Here is a 25,697-nt window from a genome sequence, read left to right on the forward strand (position 1 = left end):
TGTTCCCAATTTTCTCAGGAGATCGTGTCTTTTTCTACTTTCTACTTTCCATGTAGATTAGATCTATGTAAGTCTCTCTTAGTGTGTCCTCATTGTTGTCTAAATTCTCTGGGATTGTGGTTTGTACGCTGGTTTTCTTTGCTTTATGTTTTAAAACCACATATGAATGAGTACATGTGACAATTGTCTTTCTGTGTCTGAGTTACCTCAATCAAAATAATGTTTTCTAGCTCCATCTATTTTCCTGCAAAATTCAAGCTGTCGTTATTTTTTTTCTGCTGTGTAGTACTCCATTGTGTAAATGCACATTTTCCTTATTCATTCTTCGGCTAAGGGGCATTTAGGTTGTTTCCAGGTTCTAGCTATGACAAACAAAGCTGCTATGAACATAGTTGAGTACATGTCCTTGTGGCACGATTGAGCATCCTTTGGATATATACCCAAAAGTGGTATTACTGGGCTTAATCTAGATCCATCCATTCTCTATTTATGGAGCTAGAGTAACACTACTAAGAAATGTGTAAGAATATACTACTAACATGATTACTCTCCTATGTAAAAAACTTGCCTGCTTGTCTTTATGACATTCAAACTGCCTGATCTCTGATCACACTATCACATCAAAGTCCAATATGCTAAACTTCATTCAACTCTTCCTGCAATCCATTCCTCTCTTCCCTTGACCTCTAGATCCTTGCAAAAGCATAATTTATTAAAGTATTTCCCTTTTCTATTTCTCCATATCTCTTTGGTTATCTCTTTATATATTCTTAAGAAGTCTTGGCTTAACCAGCAACTCCTCCAGCTGATGTATGTACTATATATCCATCAAGTAATCTGCATATGTCCCATAAGACATTCATTTCTTGTTGCCTATTGAACTATGTGTTTTCCCAAAGACTGCAATCAATAAGAAAGTAGCACTGTGCTATGTTTTATTTACTGATGTATCTGCAGTATCAAATATACCGCCTGGTTCTCAATAAATACAAGTCATTTATTGCGCTTGTTGACAATACACAACAAACACATTTTACTAAGTCTGCTCAAAGTTTCATGAGTACATTTAACATTTTTAAAAACTGCTTCCACTATATGACATCAATACAAAGAAATATAAAGGTATAAAAGACATTTATCCAAGGAATATTTAAAAAAAAAACCCTTCGAACAGTTCAATAATTGGTGATCACTGTATCAAGAAACAGGTTCTTATGAATATGCTCTTCCATCTGAAGAAAAGACAAATTTGTTTCAGTACCTGATTATTTGCAACTTACCCCTTCCCTGTTGGACTCCTTGTTAGGTGAGTGACTGTTATTTTAATGTATGACTAGCCTAGCGCTGATTATGTCAATCCGATCACTATCTCCTGCTCCCAGTGTTTCCAAGAGAAGTGAAGTGCAAAGAACGGAGTGGCTAGCATATCAACTCCTGTTTACAAAGTTAGTCTCATGATAACTCTCAGCCCTCTTTACAGAAAACAGTCTTAGAGCTAGTTAGTAGCTAAGAGCCAGGAAAAGCTCTCCTTGTCTGCACAGTGACACAACAAAGGAACTACTATGGACTGAATTGTACCTTCTCCAGAGTCAGTGAAGTCCTGACTCCCTGTGTGATGGTATTTTGAGGTGGAGTCTCTGGAAAATAATTACGTTTAGCTGACATCTTGAGGGTAGGCCCCTCATGATGAGATTAGTTCCCTTGTAAGAACAAATACAGATATCTTGCCTTCCCTCTCTCCCACCACCATGAAAGGTTATGCTGTCTACGAGCCACCAGGACAGCCCTTGTTAGTGGCAACCACTACGGCACCGTTATCTGGGACTACTATACTCTGGAACCATGAGGAAATAAGCTTCAGCCTATGGTATTTCTTAAAACAGTTCTCTGTATGAATATAATGAGCATATTTGGAATTCCACAAACCAACTCCACTTCCATTTGATTCAACAGTAATATCTTCAAGTCAATACAGGAATGCTGATCTTAAAGTTTTGTTTTTGTTTTCAAATGTTACCTTTTATAGTTGATAGTTTTTGAAAATGAAAAACAAAAAAAAAAAGAGTAAGGGGTCATGAAGAGATTTTGGAATGTAGCATCAATCAAGAACAAATGAAATAAAAAGATACTTACCACCACCAAGAATGTAAGAATCCTGGCGGCTCCCCCAATGTGATGTTTTTTTCCCATCTTATCTAAAACAAATTTAAAAAGAAAATATTAAATACTTTCCTCGGAGTACCTTTCCCCATACATATTACCAAGCAAAGTTTTTCTCACTTAAAATGCTAGAGTGATTTTTATATGTTCTTTATCATTTTTGTGTTATTCTTTGTTCAGATTTTCCAAATACACCCTTTACATATGATGTGTAAGAAGATGCCACCATAGTTGTCTTGAACTTGCTTCTCACCACTTCAGCGATAAACATTTGGGTCTTGGTGCTCCATCTTTCTGTGACCAGAGAAATGGCTCAGTCATTAAAGGCATTTTCTGTGCAAATCTGGTGACCAAAGTTCAATTCTAGGCACCTACATAAAGGGAGTCGAAGGGAACTCCAGAGTTTCCTTCTACTTCTAGATGAATGCCAGGCATATGCACTCCCCACACATGATAGGCGCATTTAATGTGTTTTAATTATGCGCCCACAAACATAAAAACATAAACAAATAAGCTGACACTAAGAATGTGTTTCCTACCTTAGTCATCATCAATTGCCTTCCTGTTAAGTTCTCATAAATACAGAGACCCTCTGAGAGGAGAATGGAAGTAGGAAGAAGGGGAAAGAGCTGCTAACACCATTGGGGTTGCTCCACCAGCAGCAATTAGTGAGGCTAACAGCTGGTCCCATTCCATCTGTTTCTAGCTTAAATAGGCTGGATTCTTCCTGACCCCTAAGATGCACAACTGAACAAAACTTTCCTCTAATAGTGGTATTTCAGGTTCATGAGGGTCCCCTGAGCTCTGAAGCAATTGAGACCAGAAAGCTCATTCTTTCCTTGGAGGTAAAAAATTCAGCTATGAAAAATCTTTTACTCGTGTTTTTATAAGTACAACCTCTTTGGTTTGATCTTTCAGCCCTGATGACTGGTTATGGAGATGAATGATTCTGTGTAAATATATAACTTCAATGTTCCTTCTATGCTTTTTTAAATAAACAGCTTCGCTATTTGCCTGCGTTATATTCTTTCTGTTGATATATTTAGTGTGTTTAATTAAAATGTCTAGATCCTGACTGATATCACCACACCACAGCACTTCATGGAAGAATATTTAAATTGCTTTCCTTTTAAGCAAAATGAAGCATAAACATTAGCAATGTGAACCAAGGAATAGTTAAGAATCTTCTTTGCCTGTTTTCTCATCTATAAAATAAGCTAGTAATTACCTACGTAAAAAGATTTTTGAGAGGATTAAACTTGTTAGTACATGAAATCACTTAAAACAGAGATTACCAAAATAACTGTTAGCTGTCGAGTAGTTTGCTTTTACCCTAAAAGACATTCTCACAAAAAGTTAATCTAGCATTATTGTCACCTACACCAAAATAGCCAGAGATACATCACACAAAAACACTTACATGTTCAGTTTTATACTAAATAAAATTAAACTTACTAATCAGAACAATATAAAATACCTTTGTGAATATCATCTGTACAACCAGGGAAGAGGATAAAATTGTAACCAGGAAGATGAAGGAAGCAGAACCCAGCCTTGAGGAGATTCCTCAGATGGGAACACAAGTCAGCAGGTGATCATAACAGAGCCTGCTCTTGGAGATAAGCGGATATGAAAGTGTGGGAACTTTGGAGAGTGAGCTTTAAACCCAGTCTGCAGAGGAAAGGGAAGGCTGTCCAGAGCAGCTTCCCAAGTGCAGAGCGCTGGCAGCCATATCCATCCCTGAATCTCCCCCAACCCTCTATAACACCAGGAGGAAGGGCCCATGGGGAAAGTACTGTGAAAAAGCCTTCCAGGTGTCCTGCTTGATTTCAATAGAAAGCTTCCGGAACAAGCTGGGTAATTGCAAACTTGATCTACATGAAGGAACATATCTCTGGGAGAGGCCTCTGCTGAGGAAGATTTCTCAGACTTTACCATTCAGTCACTCATTCTCCCTCCACTGCCACATCAAGGGACCATGACTCTGTCTCTATATGGGGAGGGCAAGAAAAAAGCTGTGAGAGAAAACACTTGAGAGATGAGACTGGGTGAGTAAGCAGGAACCAGATCGATGGAAGTTGAGACTCAACTTAAAGTCTATAATGTTGAAACTTCTAGGAGAAAACATGGGGAATACTCTTCAAGACATTGGGGCCAGCAACTCATTGCCACAGCAATGAGCCCAAGTGTCTGCAGACTGGGGCTACATGAAAACACAAGGAAACCAGCAGTTGGACAAACAGGCCACAGAAAGGGGGAAAGTCTTTCGTCTACATTTCATACTGGGGCTAACATACAGACTTTACCAAAAAGAAAAAAAAATCTGAAGAAATTAAATACCAAGGAACTAAAACTTCCAGTCAACAAATGGACAGTTTTTAAAGAAACACAGAAAACCAATAACTATTTTTAAAGTGTTCAACATTAAAACTACTTCGAAACATCATCTCACCACAGTTGTAATGAAATCATCAAGTCCTCAAGAAAGCTCACAACAAATGTTGGAGAGGATGTAGGTGAAAGAAACCTGCTCGCTGCTGGTTGGAGCACAAATTAATAAGCCATTATAGGTATCAGTTTGGAGGTTCCTCAAAAGGTTAAAAATAGAACTGCCATATGACCTAGTTATTCCACTCCTGGAGTAAGCCCAAGGAACTCTCTTTCCACAGAGATATTTGCACATCTCTATTTACTATAGCAAGGCAATGGAACAAACAGACATCTATCCACAGATGAATGGATAATAAAAATTTTGTACAAATAATAAATAAAATGAGGATTTCAATGTGAGAGTGTGGGGAGGCCATAGGAGGGGCTCCAGGGTGTGTAGCTATGAGGAACTGGGAGATGAAAGGGAAAGGGGAAAGTAATAAAATTCTATTTCAACAAAATAAATGTCAGATAAAAATAAAACTGATGATGATTCAGGTCTAAAGAAGAAAATGAAAAACTTGCAAGAAAACGGACTTAGACTGTTTAATATTAAACAAAGTACCCAAACTCAGAAAGAAAGAAAAAATAGGTGCTCTCCCTCAGATGTAGCCTGTAATATAAACACCTGTAAGTGTGGGTATACCTTAACGTTTAGTAAGAAGACACAGAAAGGGCACTATCAGGTGATGATAAGGGCTCGATCATACAAACGGACACACGCATCAGGGAAGACGATACAAAACTAACAGTCAGTGTGGTATCAACACTGCCTGCTTTGTATATAAAGCATAAGCTCATACAGTGTAACTGAGCGCGTGAGAGCAGAAGCGAAGCCCAGAGCTTCAGAGCAGGGCTCCAACTGGAGTTCACTGGGATGTACAGACACTAGACCCGAGCACTTCCTTGTTTTGGTCCCTATCTTAGTCTAGGATTCTAAGAACATGAGATGTAAATGACCTGGAATCTTAAAGCAGACAACTAATGTACTGCCAACAGAACAAATGAAGTATGACAGCAATCTTAAGAAAGCTAAATAAAAGCTCAAGCAATCAGTGAACTTGGGAAGATTAAATGTGAGCAATAAACACAAACACATCATATAAATGAAGGTAGATTTTAATTTGAGTTCCCCTAAGTAGTGACATTTAGAAAATGTGCATTTTTGTCTCCTTGTATCTGATGATTTCAGTCCCTCATATCCTCTGGTTCATAAACACTAAGGAATACTACTTAACTAATATTGATGAGAAATAACACTGTGATGGCCTATTAGATATAATATAGTCCAAAACATTTCTGTTCTGCTCTCAACTTTTTGCCATACCAGATCTTCATGGCTCGTGTCTTCAAGAGAGGGCATAATATCACAAATGTGCCCCAAACACACTAATATTCTGAGCACTGGAATTAACCCTATCTTAGGAATAACAAGCTTTTCAAAATATTGTTCTTGTATTTCAAGCTTTCACCTTGGCTTTGCATAATATGCTCATGAAACAACCACTGTTGTTAGTTAAAAACAGAGAGTGAAATCACATGAGGTCTCAGGGCCAGGAGTACTGGAGGTAGGATTAGATTTACTCGAGCCTGCCCTGCACCCCAGTTACCACCAGTGTCCTCCCTGAACTGCCAACCAACCAGAAGATATTTCAGAGATGAGACAGTGAACTCTGAGAAGCCATACGTATGTGTTACTGATAGTCTTTTATCAGAAGAAGTCAGAAGGCACTCTGAGTGTTTTAAAGCATCATATCCTATTATTCCTTAAAGAAACTCAAAATGGATCACACGTACCATTGCTCTCAGCCTGATAACATTTTTTATTAGAAAGTGACTACAGTTCATCTTTCCCATGTTAGATTACAGTTCTGTACCAGAAGCAGCTCAACTTCAGTCTACCTTTTACCATTACTGAATGAATAACACTGAAAGCCAGAAATGATCCCACAGCAAGTGGTCTGCTATTTCCAAACTGTCACTAGCTCATGCAGAGCTTACTTATGGAGAGAAAGAAATCCTCTCAAAGGGGCAAAACAGACTGGAGAAATGGACATCAGAAATAACCTAAGGACTGTCAACAGCAAATCTAATTGCAAATGTTGATACCTATACTCCCAGAACAGCGTGAGGCCATTACAAAGAACAGGCCGTCTCTCCATGGAAAAGACATGCTCTACTAGTTAGCAAGTTGGAAGGAAAACAACATGTACAATAGAAAAAAATGTTCTGTTTGAAAGCGGGGGTGGGGGGATTGTACACAGTTAAGTGAGTGTATATTAAATACAGCACACCAAATTTACAACTCTCTTCTGGAAAGGGGTAATAGAAGACTTCCATTTTAAAATTACATTCATTTATGCATTTGTTACTTAGCTACTATATATTAACCAGTGGCATTGATAAATGGCCAGAACATTGATAAACCATGTCAGCCAACATTTGAGAAACAATTGTTCTAAACGAAATCTTCAACTCACTGAGTGCTCTGCTGTGGCCTCTGGGGTTGGTTTCTCTGCCCGGATAACATCTATGCCAACAAGTTCTCTGTTTTCCAAGTCTTCCTTCTTCTCTGTCCCAGCCCCACCATAGGCTTTCCTTCTCTGACACTTTGTCCTGTTTGAATATTACATACCCTCTCTTCCTACCACATGATCAGCTAGAATCTCTATACAACTACAACTTCCAAGCAATTCTCAAAACCCTTTCTTCTGCCATATTTGAGATTTGTGGCATTGTCTGTGATTATGCTCGCTCTATCATGCAATCAAGCATTTTCAGCATTTCTACATAAGCTAAGAACCAAACACTGAATCATGAACAAAATATACATTAATAGATGTATGGCTTATGGTGTAAGTACAAGGTACATCTAACACAACAATGCTCCTATGAATCATCTCATAAATATGGTCAGGTCAAGTTGGCTGGAGAGAGATCTTATTTTATATGACTAATCGAATATCCCATGAAAAAATGGTATTGGCTTTGAAGGGAGTGTGTGTGTGTATGTGTATAAAATTACAACCCATTTTTATTTGAGGAAAATTAGAAAATAAATATTGTCAATAAAGGAAACCTTTCAACCATGTATAGTTCTTGTTTTGATACCAGAGATTTTAAATTTGGGTCAATAACTGCATTACAGGATTAGTGAGCCTTTGAAAGTTGACCAAAAAAAATGGCAATACGTATTTTTCTAAGGTGAGAGTCTGCATTTTACTATTCATCAGGTTTTTAAGAGTATCCCATTTAAAAAAAATTAAGAGCTATCTCTTTCCTCATAACTTTACAAAATAAAAAATAAAAATTGTCAAGTGTATATAATATTTTCTATCTCAGCCTCCTTGCTGCTGGCTAGCTTTCTGTTGAGCTCTGCCTTCAGGACATGCTAGCAGGACATCAAGAGCAGGCAGGCCTGTGGGTCCAAACGTGACAATTCTGGACATCAACAACACCTATGCATAGGGATAGGTGTGATGTGGGGGTGGGAAGTGTAGAGATAAGAGGTCAATGTTATGAAAAAATCCACAGTCAGTATTGTGAATTTCCTTGAAATTGTCCTTATTTCTCTGATACGGTCTCTGGCTAAGCCCAGAGTTCACTAATGACTACACTTGCTGATCCCCAGGTCCCAAGTACTAGAATAGAGGTGGGCTCTGCTGAACCCAGCTTTTGATGTCAGCGAAACCAGGGTATAAACTCTGGTCCTTAAATCATAAGCGATCCGTCTCCACAGCCTGCTAACAACACTTCTCCGAAGCTCTGGCATTGTTAGCACAGCATCTTACAGCAGACTGAAGCCCCTTCAAGAACATATCAATAAGTGCACCAATAGGTCTCAAGCTCAGGGTCTCTAAACTTTTCTGTTTTCATAAATTCTTTCACACTTTTTGAATGTGTAGCATTTTTAAAAATTTTAACAACATAAAGGATAAAACCTGTTCTTGAGTGAGTATCCAACTCATTCGCAAATAAAATGCCTGAGATTTCTAATCTAGATAGAATGTGCTGATCCCTCTGATTTCTAAGGTATAAGTATGTGCACACATCAAACTAAACACATATAAATGCAAATGAAATAAAAATATTTAGAAATTGAAACAAAAGGAAATTTAACAGAAGTAAAATCTCCCTGTGTTGGACGCGAATAAGCCGAAGCTGTGCTGTCTATCCACACATGGCTCCTAAATCTGAGTTCCGTTAGCTTAGCACTTCCCAGTTGTCCCTACCACAGTCAAATACTCCACAGTCGCATGGGGCTGTTGGGAGCCTTACCAAACAATGCACACTGGCAGCCTTCCATGAGCAGTCTCAGATAGCACTGCTTTGTTTTAGAAGGAAGGAAAATAAAAAAATAATACACATACATATATGTAAATTTTTTTCTTGGGGAAACTCCTCAATGGTTCTTGCTGGTTTGGGTTTGATTCTAAAGGTCATTAGGTGGTTATGAAAGGAAAGACTTTTTAGTATACCATGTAACAAAAAGTTTAAAAATTACAAATGATATCTTGACAAGAAGTTCAGGATGTCTGGGAGAATTTTTTTTTAAGGACAATATAAAAACTGCAAGGATTCAGCAAGTCAGAAGGCAAAGTGCAGTTCAAGAGAACAGCTGGTGGGAACTTCTCTGTGGCAAGAGAGAAACAAAAACACAGCCAGTATCAATTGTATCTAAGCAGTGTCACTGTCCATAAAATCCCAAATTTTTTCCCACTATTTACTGACCTTCTGCAAGAATCTCTCACCTTCGAGAGCAATGAGTTAATGGAACTTAGGAACTACACAGGGAACAGAACCTCGGACACAGAAAAGGGGTGAGCTGATGGAGCACCAGAACTCATTGTAATACTCCAAAGAAATAAGAAAGCCCAGCAAGAGAACTCGATGTTCCTCCACTGAGGTTCTCTGATAGCAGGGAAGCCTTGAGAGAGCCTATAACATTCATCTCAGGGCTGGAGACATTTTACAGCAAAGGGTACCCCAAAAGTCAGATAACTGTAGGCCCCTCAAGTACAGACACATGACATATCCATGTACATATAAGATGTATACTTGCTATTGTGCCCAAAAATTACATAAAAAATAGAAAAAAAACTGAAACTACAAAAATTAAAAAAAAATTACTGGTCACAAGTGTAAAAAGCAACACTGTGAAGCACACATACCTTCCAGACACTATTCTATACAACTTATATGTACTGATCCAACATACACCCCTGTGCAAATCTGTAGTATTATCATCATCTTTCATAATTAAGAAAATCAGCTAAAACGTGGTGCATATTCAAACTCAAGACATTTGTTGAAAGGCAATTATAGATTTGAATTAAAGCTCAAGAAGCTGACTAGCAAGTACAATTTCATTTCTTTATACAGGAGAAACATGGAAGGGAACTGTGAAGTCTACAGTGTCCAATAACTGAGCACTGAAAAAGCAATCCTTCATTAGATGTTGCAAAGTTACTATTTCAGGTCAACTTGTTGGCCAAGAAAAGAAGACAGCAAAGATAAACTGTAAAAGGAAAGGGGGACATGTGTAACTTTACAGTGCCATTTTACCCCCCTACCCCAAGACAGGGTTTCTCTGTGAAGTCACTCTGTAACCCACGCTGGTCACAAACTCAGAGATCTATCTTCCTTTGCCTTCTACGTGCTGGGATTAAAGGTGTGCATTACTACGCCTGGCTAGCATGTTAACTCTTAATTATATATTAGTTAAGAACACCCAGCCTCATTTCCAAGCATGAATATTATAAAACATTCAAAATTCAACAGGAATTCTCTCTATATGGGAATAATATAACAAGAAAAACACAACCAGCAATGAGTACAAAGTATTAACGCTGACCTAGAGTTGAAAGGTTTCTGAACACTCTCTTAAAGCTGAATCTTACTGGTCATGAAGACAAAGCAGAACAGGACTCTGTGCTGACCCCATTCCTACAGAGCATCTGAAGTCAGGAAGTAGAAAGCCACTCACACTGTATGTAGGTTTGAGGCAGTAAGTAAAATGATCACATGCCAAAAGTAACTCTGAACTTGTTAGTTCAACCAAGTTAGAGAATGGCTTGGCCATCACTGTTAGTCCAGTGTTTTCAGTTTCATTTAGAAAAAGAAATAAAGAATAGAATTCCTGAATCCTTTAACGAGTGGATCTCTGAATCTGTATCTCTTTCTTGTGCCTTTGGGGGGGAGGAGGTCTTTTCCTTCTGTTTATTTTGTCCTATTCAAATTCCAGTGTGCTAGTTGTTATCTTTTCTTACTATGTTTTATTTCATTTTAAAAAAGGAAAGTAAAAGCAGCTGGTCTAATATAATTATGGTCTTCACTCTTCCAACCAACAACAAAGCCATCAGGAGCAGTCAATTGTTCAAAGTTAGGTCAGGAGCACTTTTTTAAAAGATTAAGCCCACATGAGTAACTGGGCTGGTGAGAAAAATGTCTTGCTTGTCCAAATGCCACTGGACGTACTGAGTGCCCTTCCCACAGTTTCAGCTGTAACAATCAGCCCAAGTAAATGTAAGAAATGGTCCAGCACAGTAATCTTGACTCCAAAGAACTTACTAACATTATAACCTCACTGATATTGAAGGAGAACTTGAGAAAGAAGTGGCTACTTTGCATTGAACCTCAGCAAAAATATTAGGTTGAAGTAACTATTTCAATCCTCTCTTTATTACAAAACTCAACCCAAATAATTCATTCCACCTATTTTTAGTTTCTTGTGTAACAGATCTGAGTAAGGTAAAAATCTGGGAAAAGAGTAGTAAAGACTAACAGAACATGTGCAGTCATATACAACTGAACTGCTTAAAAAGTTACTCTAGGTTGTTTCCAGGTTCTCTCTGTGACAAGTGCTGCTATGAACATAGCTGAGCACATGTCCTTGTGGTATAATTGAGCATCCTTTGGGTATATACCCAAAGGTGGTATTGCTGGGTCTTGAGGAAGGTTGTTTCCTAATTTTCTGAGAAATCGCCACACTGACATCCAAAGGGGCTGTACCAGCTTGCATTCCCACCAGCAATGCAGAAGTGTTCCCTTTACCCCACAACTTCTCCAGCATAAGTTGTCATCAGTGTTTTTGATCTTGGCCATTCTTACAGGTGTAAGATGGAATCTCAGAGTTGTTTTGATTTGCGTTTCTCTGATGGCTAAGGATGTTGAACATTTCCTTTAGTGTCTTTCAGCCATTTTAGATTCCTCTGTTGAGAGTTCTCTGTTTAGGCCTGTACTCCATTTTTTTTATTGGATTATTTGTTCTTTTGATGACCAATTTCTTGTGTTCTTTGTATAATTTGGAGATCATCCTTCTGTCTGATGTGGGGTTGGTGAAGATCTTTTTCCATTCTGTAGTCTGTCTTTTTGTCTTGTTGACCATGTCCTTTGCTTTACAGAAGCTTTTCAGTTTCAGGAGGTCCCATTTATTAATTGTTTCTCAGTGTCTGTGCTACTGGGGTTATATTTAGGAAGTAGTTTCCTGTGCCAATGCGTTCAAGTGTACTTCCCACTTTCTCTTCTATAAGGTTCAGTGTGGCTGGCTTTATGTTGAGGTCTTTGATTCATTTGGACTTGAGTTTTGTGCATGGTGATAGATATGGGTCTATTTTCATTCATCTACATGTTGATATCCAGTTACGCCAGCACCTTTTGCTGAATATGTCTTCCTTTTTTCCATTTTATATTTTTTGCTTCAAAATCGGGTATTTGAAAGTATGTGGATTAATATCTAAGTCTTCGATTCAGTTCTATTGTTCCTCCTGTCTGTTCTTATCCCAATACCAGACTGCTTTCAGTACTGTAGCTCTTGAGTAGAATTTGAAGTCAGGGACTGTGATGCCTCCAGAAGTGCCCCTCGACCAAAGAATGGATAGGAAAATGTGGTACACTTACATAATGGAGTACTACACAGCAGAAAAAATAACGACAGCTTAAAATTTGCAGGCAATTGGATGAAGCTAGAAAACATCATTTTGAGTGCAGTAACCCAGACCCAGATAGACAAATATCATACATACTCACTTATCTCACTCATAAGTGGCTTTTAGAGATAAAGCAGAAAAAAAAACCGCCTACAGCCTACAATTCAAAATCCCAGAGAACCCAGATAACACTGAGGTGTGTGCTTGAGATCAGACTAACTGAACCGTCTCCTCAGTCACCACAGTCAGACTTTGCTGTGTGTATGCTTGAGATCAGACTAACTGAACCGTCTCCTCAGTCACCACAGTCAGACTTTGCTGTGTGTGTGCTTGAGATCAGACTAACTGAACCGTCACCACAGTCAGACTTTGCTGTGTGTGTGCTTGAGATCAGACTAACTGAACCGTCTCCTCAGTCACCACAGTCAGACTTTGCTGTGTGTATGCTTGAGATCAGACTAACTGAACCGCCTCCTCAGTCACCACAGTCAGACTTTGCTGTGTGTATGCTTGGGATCAGACTAACTGAACCGTCACCACAGTCAGACTTTGCTGTGTGTGTGCTTGAGATCAGACTAACTGAACCGCCTCCTCAGGCCTAGTGGAAGCTTCTAAAGCAAAGTTGCATTCTTGGTTATTATTGCCAGCCACATTGAGATAACTTTCTACGGGAATAAATACCTAGAAAGTTTACTAGACGGTTACTGAGTTCCACAGAAATGGTGTCTTGAGATACTAAAAACACTTACATAACAATCTACAAAGATTATATTATATAAAATGCTACCTGAGCACTTCATCATTCTCTATATTTCTCATTCATTTACATAGCAAATGTAATGCAGAAAACATATAAAACATACCTCTGATAAAAATGTTTGGGCCGATTTCTGAGCTCCTACATGGAGCAGATATTCATATACGTAGAGCGCTAACCTGGAAAACAGACGAGACATTCACTGAGAGGAGGACTTTAATGTGTTTAACCAATCATTCTACATCAAAGACATTTATACACTAATAGTGACAGAAAATAAACCTTTCGTCTTTCAATGAGAATGTCTCTATATTCAGGAAGAAATTAATTATACTAATGTGTTAGGTTTTAGAGAAAAAATAACTATATTTTTTCTTACATCATCTCACTTATTCAAACTTTCTCTTTGTTATACTTAATATAATCAATAGTTTAAAACCAAAAATTAATAATTCCTATATCCCATTTTAAGGTAAATCCCATTTTCTTTCATTAGTAAAATAAATGAATTAACTGATTGAATTTTATTACCTTTGACCCTTTTGGTGGCCAATATTGTTAACCCACTTATATATACACCCAGCTCAAAATGTGTTTGGTATCAATGTTAACACTTGTTTAAAAGTTTCCACCTTCTACTTAATCTTTAGACTTGATTATTAGACCAATTAATATTCTAGTGTATAAGGAATTCAAATTCACAGATAATTTCAGTATATGCAAACTTTAAAGTTAATATGTTAGTCATTTGGAGACTTACAGTTTAAAGGTTAAAACAAAAATATATATAAATTTATTACTCGAATACACAATGTAGAGTGTGTCATATACATTTACACTGCTTTCCTTATCTTGTGGGTTCAGAATTTTTAAACTGTACCATGCAGTTCAATTTCAGTTGAGCTGTTAAGATGTTATTCACAAACTCAATGAATCTGACGCAGTATTTTAATGATATCTTGGACAGATGCCCAGATATCTCACAACAGTTCAGCTTCCACTGCAGTATATTTACCAATATTGAGCCAGGTTTACCGTAAATAATGCAATGTAACAATAACCACAATTCGGTATGGCTACACCACTTTTCTTGCCAAGTGAATTTTGATTATTAAAGATTCATGGCATTTGCAAAAGTGATAATGTTCTTCCTTCCCATGAAAATACACCAAGCATCTGTCACAGAAAATAAGAACTCCTACGCAAATTAAGTTGTTCTGTCCACCTAATTACTTCTCCATTTAAAATCAACAGATATTTTCCTGAGGACCACTAAGTGACACCGAGTACATTCAACAGTGACTGCAGATAACTGTACGGCAGTGGCAGTGAGGGAAGGGTGAAGTGAGAAGTATGGATCTCCTCCAGGGGGTTGGCACTCTCAGGTCGCTGCTTCGCTCCCTTCCCACCCAGCATGCTTGATGGCCATGGCAGCTTCTTTCCAAAGCTGGAGCTCACAGAGGGAGTGTGGCTCACCCTGTGCACACCACAGGAACTGCAGGCACTGCAATGTGCCTGTGGCTTAAACAAACATTCCTGCTAGTGACTCTGAACACCCACTGAACACACATGCCCTGCACATGCCGCCTCAGCATGAGCCACACAATCATATGGTTCACTGACTATGATGGCAAATTTTACTTTGAAAAGGGAAAAACAGAATATCTCTCTGGATAGATGTGACTTGCAAAGCCAGGGTCTAACACCTACCAGTACCCACTAGGCAGGAAATGGGACTTGTGTCAAAGACTGAAGGCTACCACGTTTGAAGAATTTGAGAGACAGAAGGAAGCAGAGGAACCATGGTGAGCTTGTGGGGAAAGAGGCACTGGTAACTGACAGGTCCAACTGTATCTCCAAATCAGTTGAAGTTTCTCTCAAAGTTCCATCCTTTATACTGACCATGTTCAAAGTTAAATTCATCTTATCCATCTGCTTCTATGGTTCTTTGTTCAAAAAGAATCATTTAAAAGAGTTTGTGGGAGCCTAGGCAGTTTGGATGCTCACCTTAGGAGACCTGGATGGAGGTGGGCGGTCCCTGGACTTCCCACAGGTCAGGGAACCCTGATTGCTCTTCGAGCTGATGAGGGAGGGGGACTTGATCGGGGGAGGGGGAGGGAAATGGGAGGCGGTGGCAGGGAGGAGGCAGAAATCCTTAATAAATAAATAAATTTTAAAAAAAAGTTTGACTTTCAGTTCCCTGAATCTGTCAAATAGAAGAATATGTTCTTCCCATTATTGACAGATTAATTACTATGAAAATTTGGCTAGCTAATTCAGCATTAGATGTCTCAAGAGCTCCCCACAACAACAGCACTGAAAACACTAAAATAAGAATAACTAGAAGTTCTAGTCTTAGGGTTTTCGTTGCTGTGATGAAACACCATGATCAAAGCAACTGGGGGAGGAAAGGATTTGTTCAGCTCACACTTCCATAGCACCGTTCATCACTGAAGAAAGTCAGGACAGGAACTCAAACAGGGAAGAGACCCAGAGGCAGGAGCTGATGCAGAGACCATGGAGGAGTGCAGATTACTGGCTTGCTCCTCATGGCTTACTCAACCTGTTTTCTTACAGAATCCAGGACCACCAGCTCAGGGATGTCATTACCCACAATGACCTGGGCCCTCCCCCATTAATTACTATAAGAAAATGCCTTATAGCCGGATCTTATGGAGACATTTTTTTTTCAATTGAAGTTTCCTCTTTTCAGATGACCTTAGCCTGTGTCAAGCTAACATAAAACTAGCCAGGACAATTCTGGAAGGAAGATTATGGAAAGAAAGAAAGAAAGAAAGAAAGAAAGGAGGGAGGGAGGGAGGGAGGGAGGGAGGGAGGGAGGGAGGGAGGGAGGAAGGAAGGAAGGAAGGAAGGAAGGAAGGAAGGAAGGAAGGAAGGATACTGCTGTCTGAATACAAATATTGCAAGAACTAAAAAGAGAGGCATTTCTCCAACTGTGCAGGTAATTCACAACACATGCAGGTAAAATTACCAAACAACAAGAAACACTTAACTAGGATCCAGTTATTATCAAACAGGATGATTTTAAGAATACTGAATATTAATATTTGAAAGGCATAAACTTTTGAACTAACAGTTTCTTTCTTTGTATGGTCTTTCAGAAATTTATGTACTTTTCATAATATACAAAATGGGTATTTAATCTTGTAGTTTATCATTTAAATATATCTATAAATCACAGTTTTGGGGTAAAAGGCCACTGTAGCAGGCAGACCCAGTTTCTTTGATTCCTGACACTACTTAGATGAATAAAAAGCCAATCGAAGAGTGTCATGAATCAAATATCTTTATCTTTCACTTCATTTTAAGCCAGTGACAACAAATGACTTCTGGGGAAAGAATAATTTTCTTTTAGGGTGTGGCCCTTGGTAGGTCAATCACATTCCATCAGATGGCCCTAAATTCATGAGTATATGGGTAGTTCAAAGTGAAACTGATGGGTTGATTACAGAGAGAGAAAGAGAAAGAGAGGAAGAGAGGTATTGGGAGGAGGAGATGGGGCAAATATCACTAAAATACATAGAATAAAATTCTCTGCATTAATAAAAATATTTTTAATATTTGCTTTCAGTAAGATAAAGTACAGTTCCACACTGTTAACATTATGGAGGTAACATTAGTTCCAAATCACTACATAAAACGACAACTAAAAATTTAATTGGTTTATTACTGTGCAGTATATTTCATGTGGGTTTTTTAGTGTTATTTTAATTTTATAAAAGTCTTCAAAAGGAACTAACAACTTCCCTCTTTCTTTTTCCCTTTTAACAGGAAATAAAGCAAGATTAGGGAATCTCAAAGGACGGTAGACCGTTTCGTGAAGGACATTCTATGAAAGCCATAAGTAGGGCTGGAGAGACGACTCAGTGGTTAATAGCACGAGCCGATCTTCCAGAGGACCCTAATACCCACATGGCAGCTCACAACTATCTGTAACTCCAGAGGATCCAACACTCTCATACCATACAGACATACATGCAGGCAAAACACCAACACACATAAAATAAAAATAAATAAATCATTTTTTATTTTAAATTCATAAGTACTCAATATTCTATAGTGTGTGTGGGGGGGGGGGTGTTCTCTGTAGCTTGGTTCCTGTCCTGGAACTAGCTCTTGTAGACCAGGCTGGCCTTGAACTCACAAAGATCTGCCTGCCTCTGCCTTCCACGTGCTGGAATTAAAGGCATGTGCCACCACCACCCGGCATCTATAGTCTATATTTAAAAACAACAACAACAAAAACCTCACTTCCCATGCTTAGACCTTAAATCCTAGTATCAATGACCAGAAAAGCATTAAAGAATAGATTCTCTTATGAAAACAGTAAACCAAATGAATGAGGCCTCACATTTTCTCTTCAAGAGGGATCCTACACATCCACTTCACATAAGACTTGGGCTCACTAGGCAAGGCCTTCCTTCCTTAAGCACTCCCTGGCCCCCTTAAATGACTAATTAGGATGGACTCTTTGAGAGTTCAGCAAATTATTCCTGAGACATCATACCATGACTCTTATTAATTCTGCTTTGTGTCTTCAGTCCTTCTTCATTCCTGAATGACTTCCAGATTCCAGACACTAAATCTTCAAAGAATGCTGCAAAAGGGTGCCACTTTTGAGCATCATGACCACCTCTTTCTACCAGGAACTGCTGAATCACCTCAAGTAATGCCACACACCCCATCTTCCTTATAACCACAAAGACGGACACACCCAGCCCTTTCATTATTACCTATTCTACTTCAAAGCAGCCAAGAGTGGGCATCCATTCCACAAAGATCTGGGTTACAGATCCTAGAGGGAGGAAATTTAGGATAGTAATACATAATTTACATTTTTTATTTTAATTGTTACGTGTCTTTCAAATACAAGTGAGATAGAGACAAGACAATTCTCTTCCTAACCCACTACATTAACCCAGTATTGGCCAGTGACGCAATTCAGTGTCCAAATGTAACTCCTGGGTGACAAAACGCCAGCAGTTTGTCAGATTACAGTCAGCTATGGAATCTCAAGGAGCATTTGGCAGCCACTAAAAGGCTACTCTAGGGTCTGTAAGCAGTTATTAGCGTGGAACTAGATCAGCTTGATCAAATGTTTACTAGCACTTGCAACCTGGTGCTAAGGAGGTGTGAAAAGTTAGAAATCTATTTCTAACATTGTCTTTTCAAACTTCCTCATTATTAACAGTTGGGCTAAAAAACAGACTTGGAGTGTCAAAAACTGTGAAACCACACAATAATGCTAACACCAAGCTTTTTTTAAGTCATACTAAAAATTTCTATTTCTCCATATCCTCAGATCAGTTGGCACAAAAAAAGGACACAAATGAAAGACTTGTCTTTTACTGGATAGATGAGTAGTTAAGCAGGCACGGGCATGCACACACATACACACACACGCACATACACACACATACACACACACATGCACACGCACGCACATACACACACACACACACACGCACATACACACACACACACACGCACGCACACGCACGCACACACACACAAAGCATTACTTTGTTGTTGTTTCATGTTCTGGGTAGAGGCAAACAATAAATGATTCCATATACCCAGAAACAGAAAACACTTGCCTCCTGCAACCAGGCAAGTTAAAAACTAAATGTTTAATACCAGCTTTGGAAAACTGAAAAGAGCAAAAATACAACAATAAGAATTTTTACAGAACTAATCAACAGTTGTGAAAATATAATTACTTAGAATTTAAATAAAACTCCATCCAGAGTCACCAAGACGGCTCACACAGTAGAGGGACTTGCTGCCCAACACTGATGATCCACCTGAATGACCAAGAGAACCAACTCCTGCAAGTTGTCCTCCTCTGACCTCCACATGTGTACACACAGCATTAAATAAATAAACATTCAAAAATTCCATCTATTTGTCGAGCTAAGCTCTATGTGCTAGGAACACTAGAGGCTACACTTGAAAACAGCATTTGCTCTCATTCAGCCTGAAGATAATTCTCAGGCTCTTACCTGTTCTGGAAATCCACAAATGAGGTCAGGTCCCATCTGCCGTGTGTGCTGTCCACACAGAGCAGGTTGTTATGCTCGTCCAGGGAACCAGTGGGAGCAACACTGCTCATGAAACCTTAGACGCTTTCCTGTAGTTGGCTTTGTTTCAGAATTTTAGCACCAAAACTAGTATGTCACTAAATTTCCACTTAAGAGGAGTGAATGGATCTGGATCTACCTGCCTCCTGTTTTCCAGTTTTTAAGCTATGGGTTGTAACCCCAAATGGAGTCACCTAACTGAATATGGCAGTAGAGAAATTTGGGGCAATAGATTTTGAACATACAATCACCAAAACGTCATTCCAAATCAAGCAAGCAGTTCACCGAAGTGGCTCCTGGCAGTGCTGGCCTTGCTATATGTGCACCCTCACTGCAGGCGTGGTCTGAGCACGTCAGCACTCCGCACGGTGCGTCCCACCATGCCACGCAGGATGCCAAGCAACACTGCCTTGAACCCAGACTCCAGACTTTTCTGTTGTGAATGTGTTTCGAATGTGCACACAGTTTTTTAAGAAATATATGGCTTGAATTATTTTTTAAAAAAAAAGACTTTTCATCTTTTCTAGCATCATTCCTCATCATGTATGAAGCTAGGTTATCTTTGGATTTAGGTATATTAGAATGTTTGGTTTTAAGAAGTGGTATATTAGTTACTTCCTTTTATTTCATTAAAAAAATTAAATAAATTTTAATTTAGTACTATAAAATAATTTCCAACAATTTCTGAAATGCCCTAAATATACTTCTGCCATTTTTGTACCAGTGATGTTCTCAGCATTGATGATTAATTTTCAAAGTATCAGTCAACACTGAAAAAATGGTGTGTACATATATGTGCAGCTGTGGCTGTGCACATGTGCAGGACAAACGTTAACACTGGCTGTCATCACCTACTGCGTGAACAGCAAGCTCCTGGGACCCTCATACGTCTGTCCCCACAAGAGGATGAAAATTTCATATATGAGCTGTATTTATGTCATTCTCCCCTCCCTTCAATCCCTTCTGGGTCACTCCCAACTCCTCACAGTCTCTTAACCTGTAATTGCAATTGATACATGTATTATGTATGCTTTAGTCACTGTTCTGCTGCTGTGAAGACACCATGACTAAGACAACTCTTATAAAAGTAAGTATTTAATTGGGGGCTTGCTTACAGTTTCAGAGATTTAGTCCATTGTGGCAGGGAGCATGGCAGCACAAGGTGCTGGAGCAGTACTGAGAGCTACGACTTTATGATCCACAGGCAGAAAGAGAGAAAAATTGGGCCTGGCAAGGTCTTTTGACACCTTAAAACCCACCCCCAGTGACACACTTCTTGCAACAAGGCCACACCTCCTAATTCTAATCATTTCAGAGAATTCCACTCCAGAATGTCTTAGCATTCAAATCTATGGGGCACCGCAATGTATGTGTGTGTATTTGCATATTAAGTTTATAAACACAACCTGCTGAGATGTATGCATGTGTGTGTGGATATTAAGTTTGTAAGCACATCCTGAGATCTTTTAGTGTTGCTCCAATATTTTCTGTAACTGATCTACTGGGATTAGCTCACCTATTGGGGCTCATTCCTGTAGAACATTGATTCTCCCTCTCTCAGCAACCATTAATTGCCTATAGTTCTTCTTCTTGAGCAGTGGTTCTCAACCTTCCTTTAACAGGGTTCCTCATGTTTTGGTGACTCCAACCACAAAATTATTTTATTGCTACTTCAGAACTGCAATTTTGCTACTGTTATGAATCAAAATGTAAATATCTGACACTCAAGCCCTATGGAAAGGTCACAACTAAAGGTTGGGAACCACTGTTCTAGAGAATCCCCATCCATATTGGCATGTGTGCTAGGTAACTCTTTTTTTTGTTTTGTTTTTGTTTTTCAACACAGGATTTCACCGTAGTTTTAGCGCCTGTCCTAGAACTAGCTCTTGTAGACCAGGCTGGCCTTAAACTCGTAGAGATCCGTCAGCCTCTGCCTCCCAAGTACTGGGATTAAAGGCGTGTGCTCAACTTGGCACAGGCCAACCATTTGAGAAGAAACAACGTCAATTATGAAAAGGCCCCCACTAGGCTGCCTGGTGGCACGCCTGTCATGCGTTTTCTTGATTGATGTGATGATGCAGGCAGACCCAGATCACTGAGGACGGTCTTGGATGTTATGAGGAAACAGGCAGACCAGGACAAGAGGAGCAAACCAGCTAGCAGCACTCCTCCATGGCCTCTGCTCCTGCCCCAGGTTCCTGCCCTGACAGTGAAGTAAGACCTAAGAGCTATAAGCTGCAAGCAACCCATTTATGGTCATGATGTTTTATCACAATAGAAACCCAAAAAGGGCATGCCAATTACAGTTGTCATTTTGGAGAAATCTTATTTAAACATCCATATTGTTGAAATGTTTGGATGCAGCTATAGTGGTATATTATTTATGTTTTAATAAATAAAGCTTGCCTGAAGGACAGAGGGCACAGAAGCCATACTAGTCAGCCGTACAGGTAACCGTTCTTCTCTTCCATCAACAATGTGATACCAGCTTCAAAAGCAACAGCACTCAAATGACTTCGCCAAACTATTGAAATTTAATGAATTGTTACTGCTACAGAGAAAACAATATGAAGCACTAAAAAAAATATAATGATAAATCTGCACAATACTTTAATATTAATTTAATGCTTTCCTGTGATATTCTGAAGTTTGCAGTTTTCTCGAGGTTATAACTTCAATGTTGAAATGACATCAAGAGGAGGAAAGAAGTCAAGTGAAGGACAAATGTTCTAGAATAACTACTTTATTAAAAAACGTGTAGGTATATATTTAAAGCCAATCATACCTACATAGTTTTCTCACCAAAGGGGACACTACTGATTGGTAGTGAGCTTCCTTCTGCAGACTGAGAATGCAAAGACTACTTGCTGCTAGAACACAGTGGGTGTGGAGATTTACTAAGGTTAATCGCTGCTCACAGGGGTGCCCTAGCACCCAGTAACAACACTGCAGTGCGGCAGCACAGATGGACATTAGACAGGACTTCACCAAAAACCTGGAGGCACCATTTCCCCGAGTCCTCCTCATCGGTCAGTTTTACAACATAATAAATTCTTCTTCATGCACACATTTGCTAGCAGTCAAAGTATAATAACTAACCAAATATTCCTAAATAGCAGAAAAATGATTTAATCCAGCCTCATTTTCTTAACACAAAGTTGTTTTACTTTTAGGAAAGGAACAAACTATACATAATGATAAGGTCCGTTTTCACTTTTGAAGTGAAATTAGATTTCTGTTCTAGTGTATATCTGTTCTAGTGTATAAAAATTGATATCATATTTCATAATCTAGCTTGACTGCTTTTAAAGTTTAAGCATTATTTAAAGGTCTTTTCTTCAATTTCACTGTATAACAAAATTTCATTACACTATTTTAAAGAAAATTATTTGAATATACTTTAGTGTCTTTAATAAAGTTCTTATTAAATTTTATATTGTATTTATTCAAGGCATGGTTATCACCACTAAACAAAATATTCAAAGATAGAAAATTATGAATTATCTTTTGAAATTACTTCAAAAGTCAAAAAGTATCTAAATCTTGATACTGCGGGGCTGAGGATATAGCTCAGTGTCAAAATGTTTGCCTCACAAGCACAAACCTTGGGCTCAACTCCCAACACTGTGAGGGTGAAAAAAAAATTAAACATCTTTGTATATTAGAATAGAATAACTCTATCTCTAGATTTTATTAAAGAGTTTAAGACAGTTTAACTAGCAGCAAAAGGAGAAAAAATAGTATGTATGTAAAAATCTATGGAAAGCATTAAACTGTAACGTTAATACATATGCCCATAACAAATGGACGTATACAGAATAAAGCACTGTGAGCTGTAATGTACTGACAAAACCACGTGCTGGCAAATGCTGGAGAACGACAGAAACTTCCTTCACTGTTAGTGGAAATAAAAAACTGTACAGCAACGTTGGAAGACAGTTTGTCTGCTTTACACAATGATATAATTATATTATAATCTAAAAAAACTAAAGGAAATAATTAAAAGAACTAAAGAAATTCTTAACAAACAATTCCACCACTCATGCCCCTTGGTATGTGCCAAATAAACTGAAATGTTAGTCAGGACCGAAACCTGCTCAGGGCAGCTTTACTGATGACAACAGTGGGTGTGGAAACAATGAAGCAACAACTGCAGCACAGCAGACACTAGAATACACGCAATGGTGAAAGTGAAGGGCGCTCACCCACTGGAGGGTGTGGCTCTGGCAGTCCTTGCCCTCCTTGCCCTTCTACCCCATTCCTTCAGCCTTGTTAAAACCACTGGATTAAACTCCTAAAACTAGCCACCTATTAAGTTATACCCACTTCCTCCTCCTGAAGCTGACTACCAAAGTGCCCAATTAAAGTTAAACACCTCATCCTAACACAGGGCTGCCCGTTTTTACCTTTATAACTACTATTTCCTATGCCCACATCTGTCTCCTCTCTATCCAGAGACAGTCCTTTGCTCCCCCCAGGACAAATACCCCTGCCCCCTTTCCTTTTTCCCCTTCCCATTCTCCCTTGTCCCCTCAACTCCTTACCAAGGCATCCTGGCCCATCCTAACACAGACCTCCCCTTTTTCTCCTCTTAACAATTACACCTGCAAAGGATCATTTGCTGCTGTTTTTCTGCCTGAGTTAGAAAGCAGCCACTTTTCTTCTCCACTTAATAAAAAATTTCTCTGTGAGAACAGGTGTTTGGGTGTAGTTTGTGCCTCATCTAGGGCCTGGGAGGCAGCCCCCCACTCCCCATCTGTGGTCCCCTTCAGAAAGAAATCATGAGAAGGGATGGAAGACATCTAAATGCACAGTGCTGAAAGCAAGCCCCAACACCCATCTGCCTACAATGCATCTGCCAAGTCTCCAGTCCTACCTACGTCAACATCACCGCCATTTGAGTATTATGTTAGCTATGTGTTATTAAGTAAGGCTAATGCTTAAAATCCACTTTCTCCTTCCTATAAAAATTGCTGAAATCTTACTTGGCAAGCGGTTTGCCAACTGAGCCCTGAACCTTTGACAACTCTGAAGCATCCACTTTGTATATACAAAGTAGCAAAAAGGAAGCATGAATTTAGAACAAAGAATGTATAACAACCAAGTTTACAAAGTGAGTAACATGCAGCTATATTAATTAGGCAAAATTAGAAACAAAACTATTTTCAAACATCCTAAGAAACTATAAGTACACTCACTATACTAGGAACTATCAGCAGCTAATAAGTTTCTAGTACCTCTATAATGTAGACAAAAACAACAAGATACAGATTCTGCCCTCAATGAATTTTCAGACTTGTTAATGGGCAAGACATACAATTAAAAATAAGACAAAAACTAAAATCCTTAACATAAATATTTACACTGACAGAGGAAATTGCATTACATGTGGCATTAAGGGGAAAACAGGATTTAAAAAAAAAGAAGAAGACATTGTCTACATTTGTGACAATGGTAGCCCATTGAAAGTCCACTATGTGCCTAAAAGTAGTGGAAAGTGCTCACAGGGTATTATGTTATTGAGATTTATTATTATGTTATTGAGATTTATTTCTATATAGCAAGATGTGGTAGAAAGACTTTACTCCATTGTTATAGAATGATAAATAGAAACATATCTGGTGATTTATGGTTTATAAAATACTTCCACAGATGAAAGTAAATTATTAACTATTAACAATAATTTGATCCCAAGGTCCCAATGAGGAGCAGAAGGAGGGAGAACATGAGCAAGGAAGTCGGGACCACGAGGGGTTCACCCACCCACTGAGACAGTGGGGCTGATCTATTGGGAGCTCACCAAGGCCAGCTGGACTGTGACTGAAAAAGCATGGGATAAAACCGGACTCTCTGAACATGGCGAACAATGGGGGCTGATGAGAAGTCAAGGACAATGGCACGGGGTTTTGATCCTACTTCATGTTCTGGCTTTGTGGGAGCCTAGCCAGTTTGGATGTTCACCTTCCTAGATATGGACGGAGGGGGGAGGACCTTGGACTTTCCACAGGGCAGGGAACCCTGACTGCTCTTTGGACTGGAGAGGGAGGGGGAGAGGAGTAGGGGAGGGAGGAGAAGGATGGGAAGAGGGGGAGGGAAATGGGAGGCTGGGAGGAGGCGGAAACTTGTTTTTTTCCTTTTCTCAATAAAAAAAATAATAATAATAAGAGATTATAATTAAAAAAAGAATTATTTCTAATAATTTTCTTTTACTTGGTTCAACTTTTAGTAGATAAAGCTATATTCTGTCGATTTTTAAGTGATAATATTTTTATCTAGATGGAATTTCTTAACTCATATTTAAGTTATTATGAAAAGCTCCAA

The 25,697-nt window shown here is 38.9% G+C and overlaps 1 protein-coding gene across 4 annotated transcripts in view; it reads right to left on the bottom strand.

Moving 5' to 3' along the window:
* Positions 1-25,697, bottom strand: part of Ssbp2 (single stranded DNA binding protein 2) — a 255,173-nt gene that overhangs the window by 165,031 nt on the left and 64,445 nt on the right. For all 4 annotated transcript variants that reach the window (XM_075976344.1, XM_075976346.1, XM_075976345.1 and 1 more), the window contains exons 2-3: positions 13,382-13,454; positions 2,134-2,195 (exon numbers count right to left, since the gene is read on the bottom strand). In XM_075976344.1, coding sequence (XP_075832459.1) covers positions 2,134-2,195; positions 13,382-13,454 — 135 coding nt within the window. The remainder of the gene's footprint in view (positions 1-2,133; positions 2,196-13,381; positions 13,455-25,697) is intronic.

This window comes from Microtus pennsylvanicus, chromosome 6 (assembly GCF_037038515.1).
Source record: "Microtus pennsylvanicus isolate mMicPen1 chromosome 6, mMicPen1.hap1, whole genome shotgun sequence".
Classification (NCBI taxonomy): domain Eukaryota; kingdom Metazoa; phylum Chordata; class Mammalia; order Rodentia; family Cricetidae; genus Microtus; species Microtus pennsylvanicus.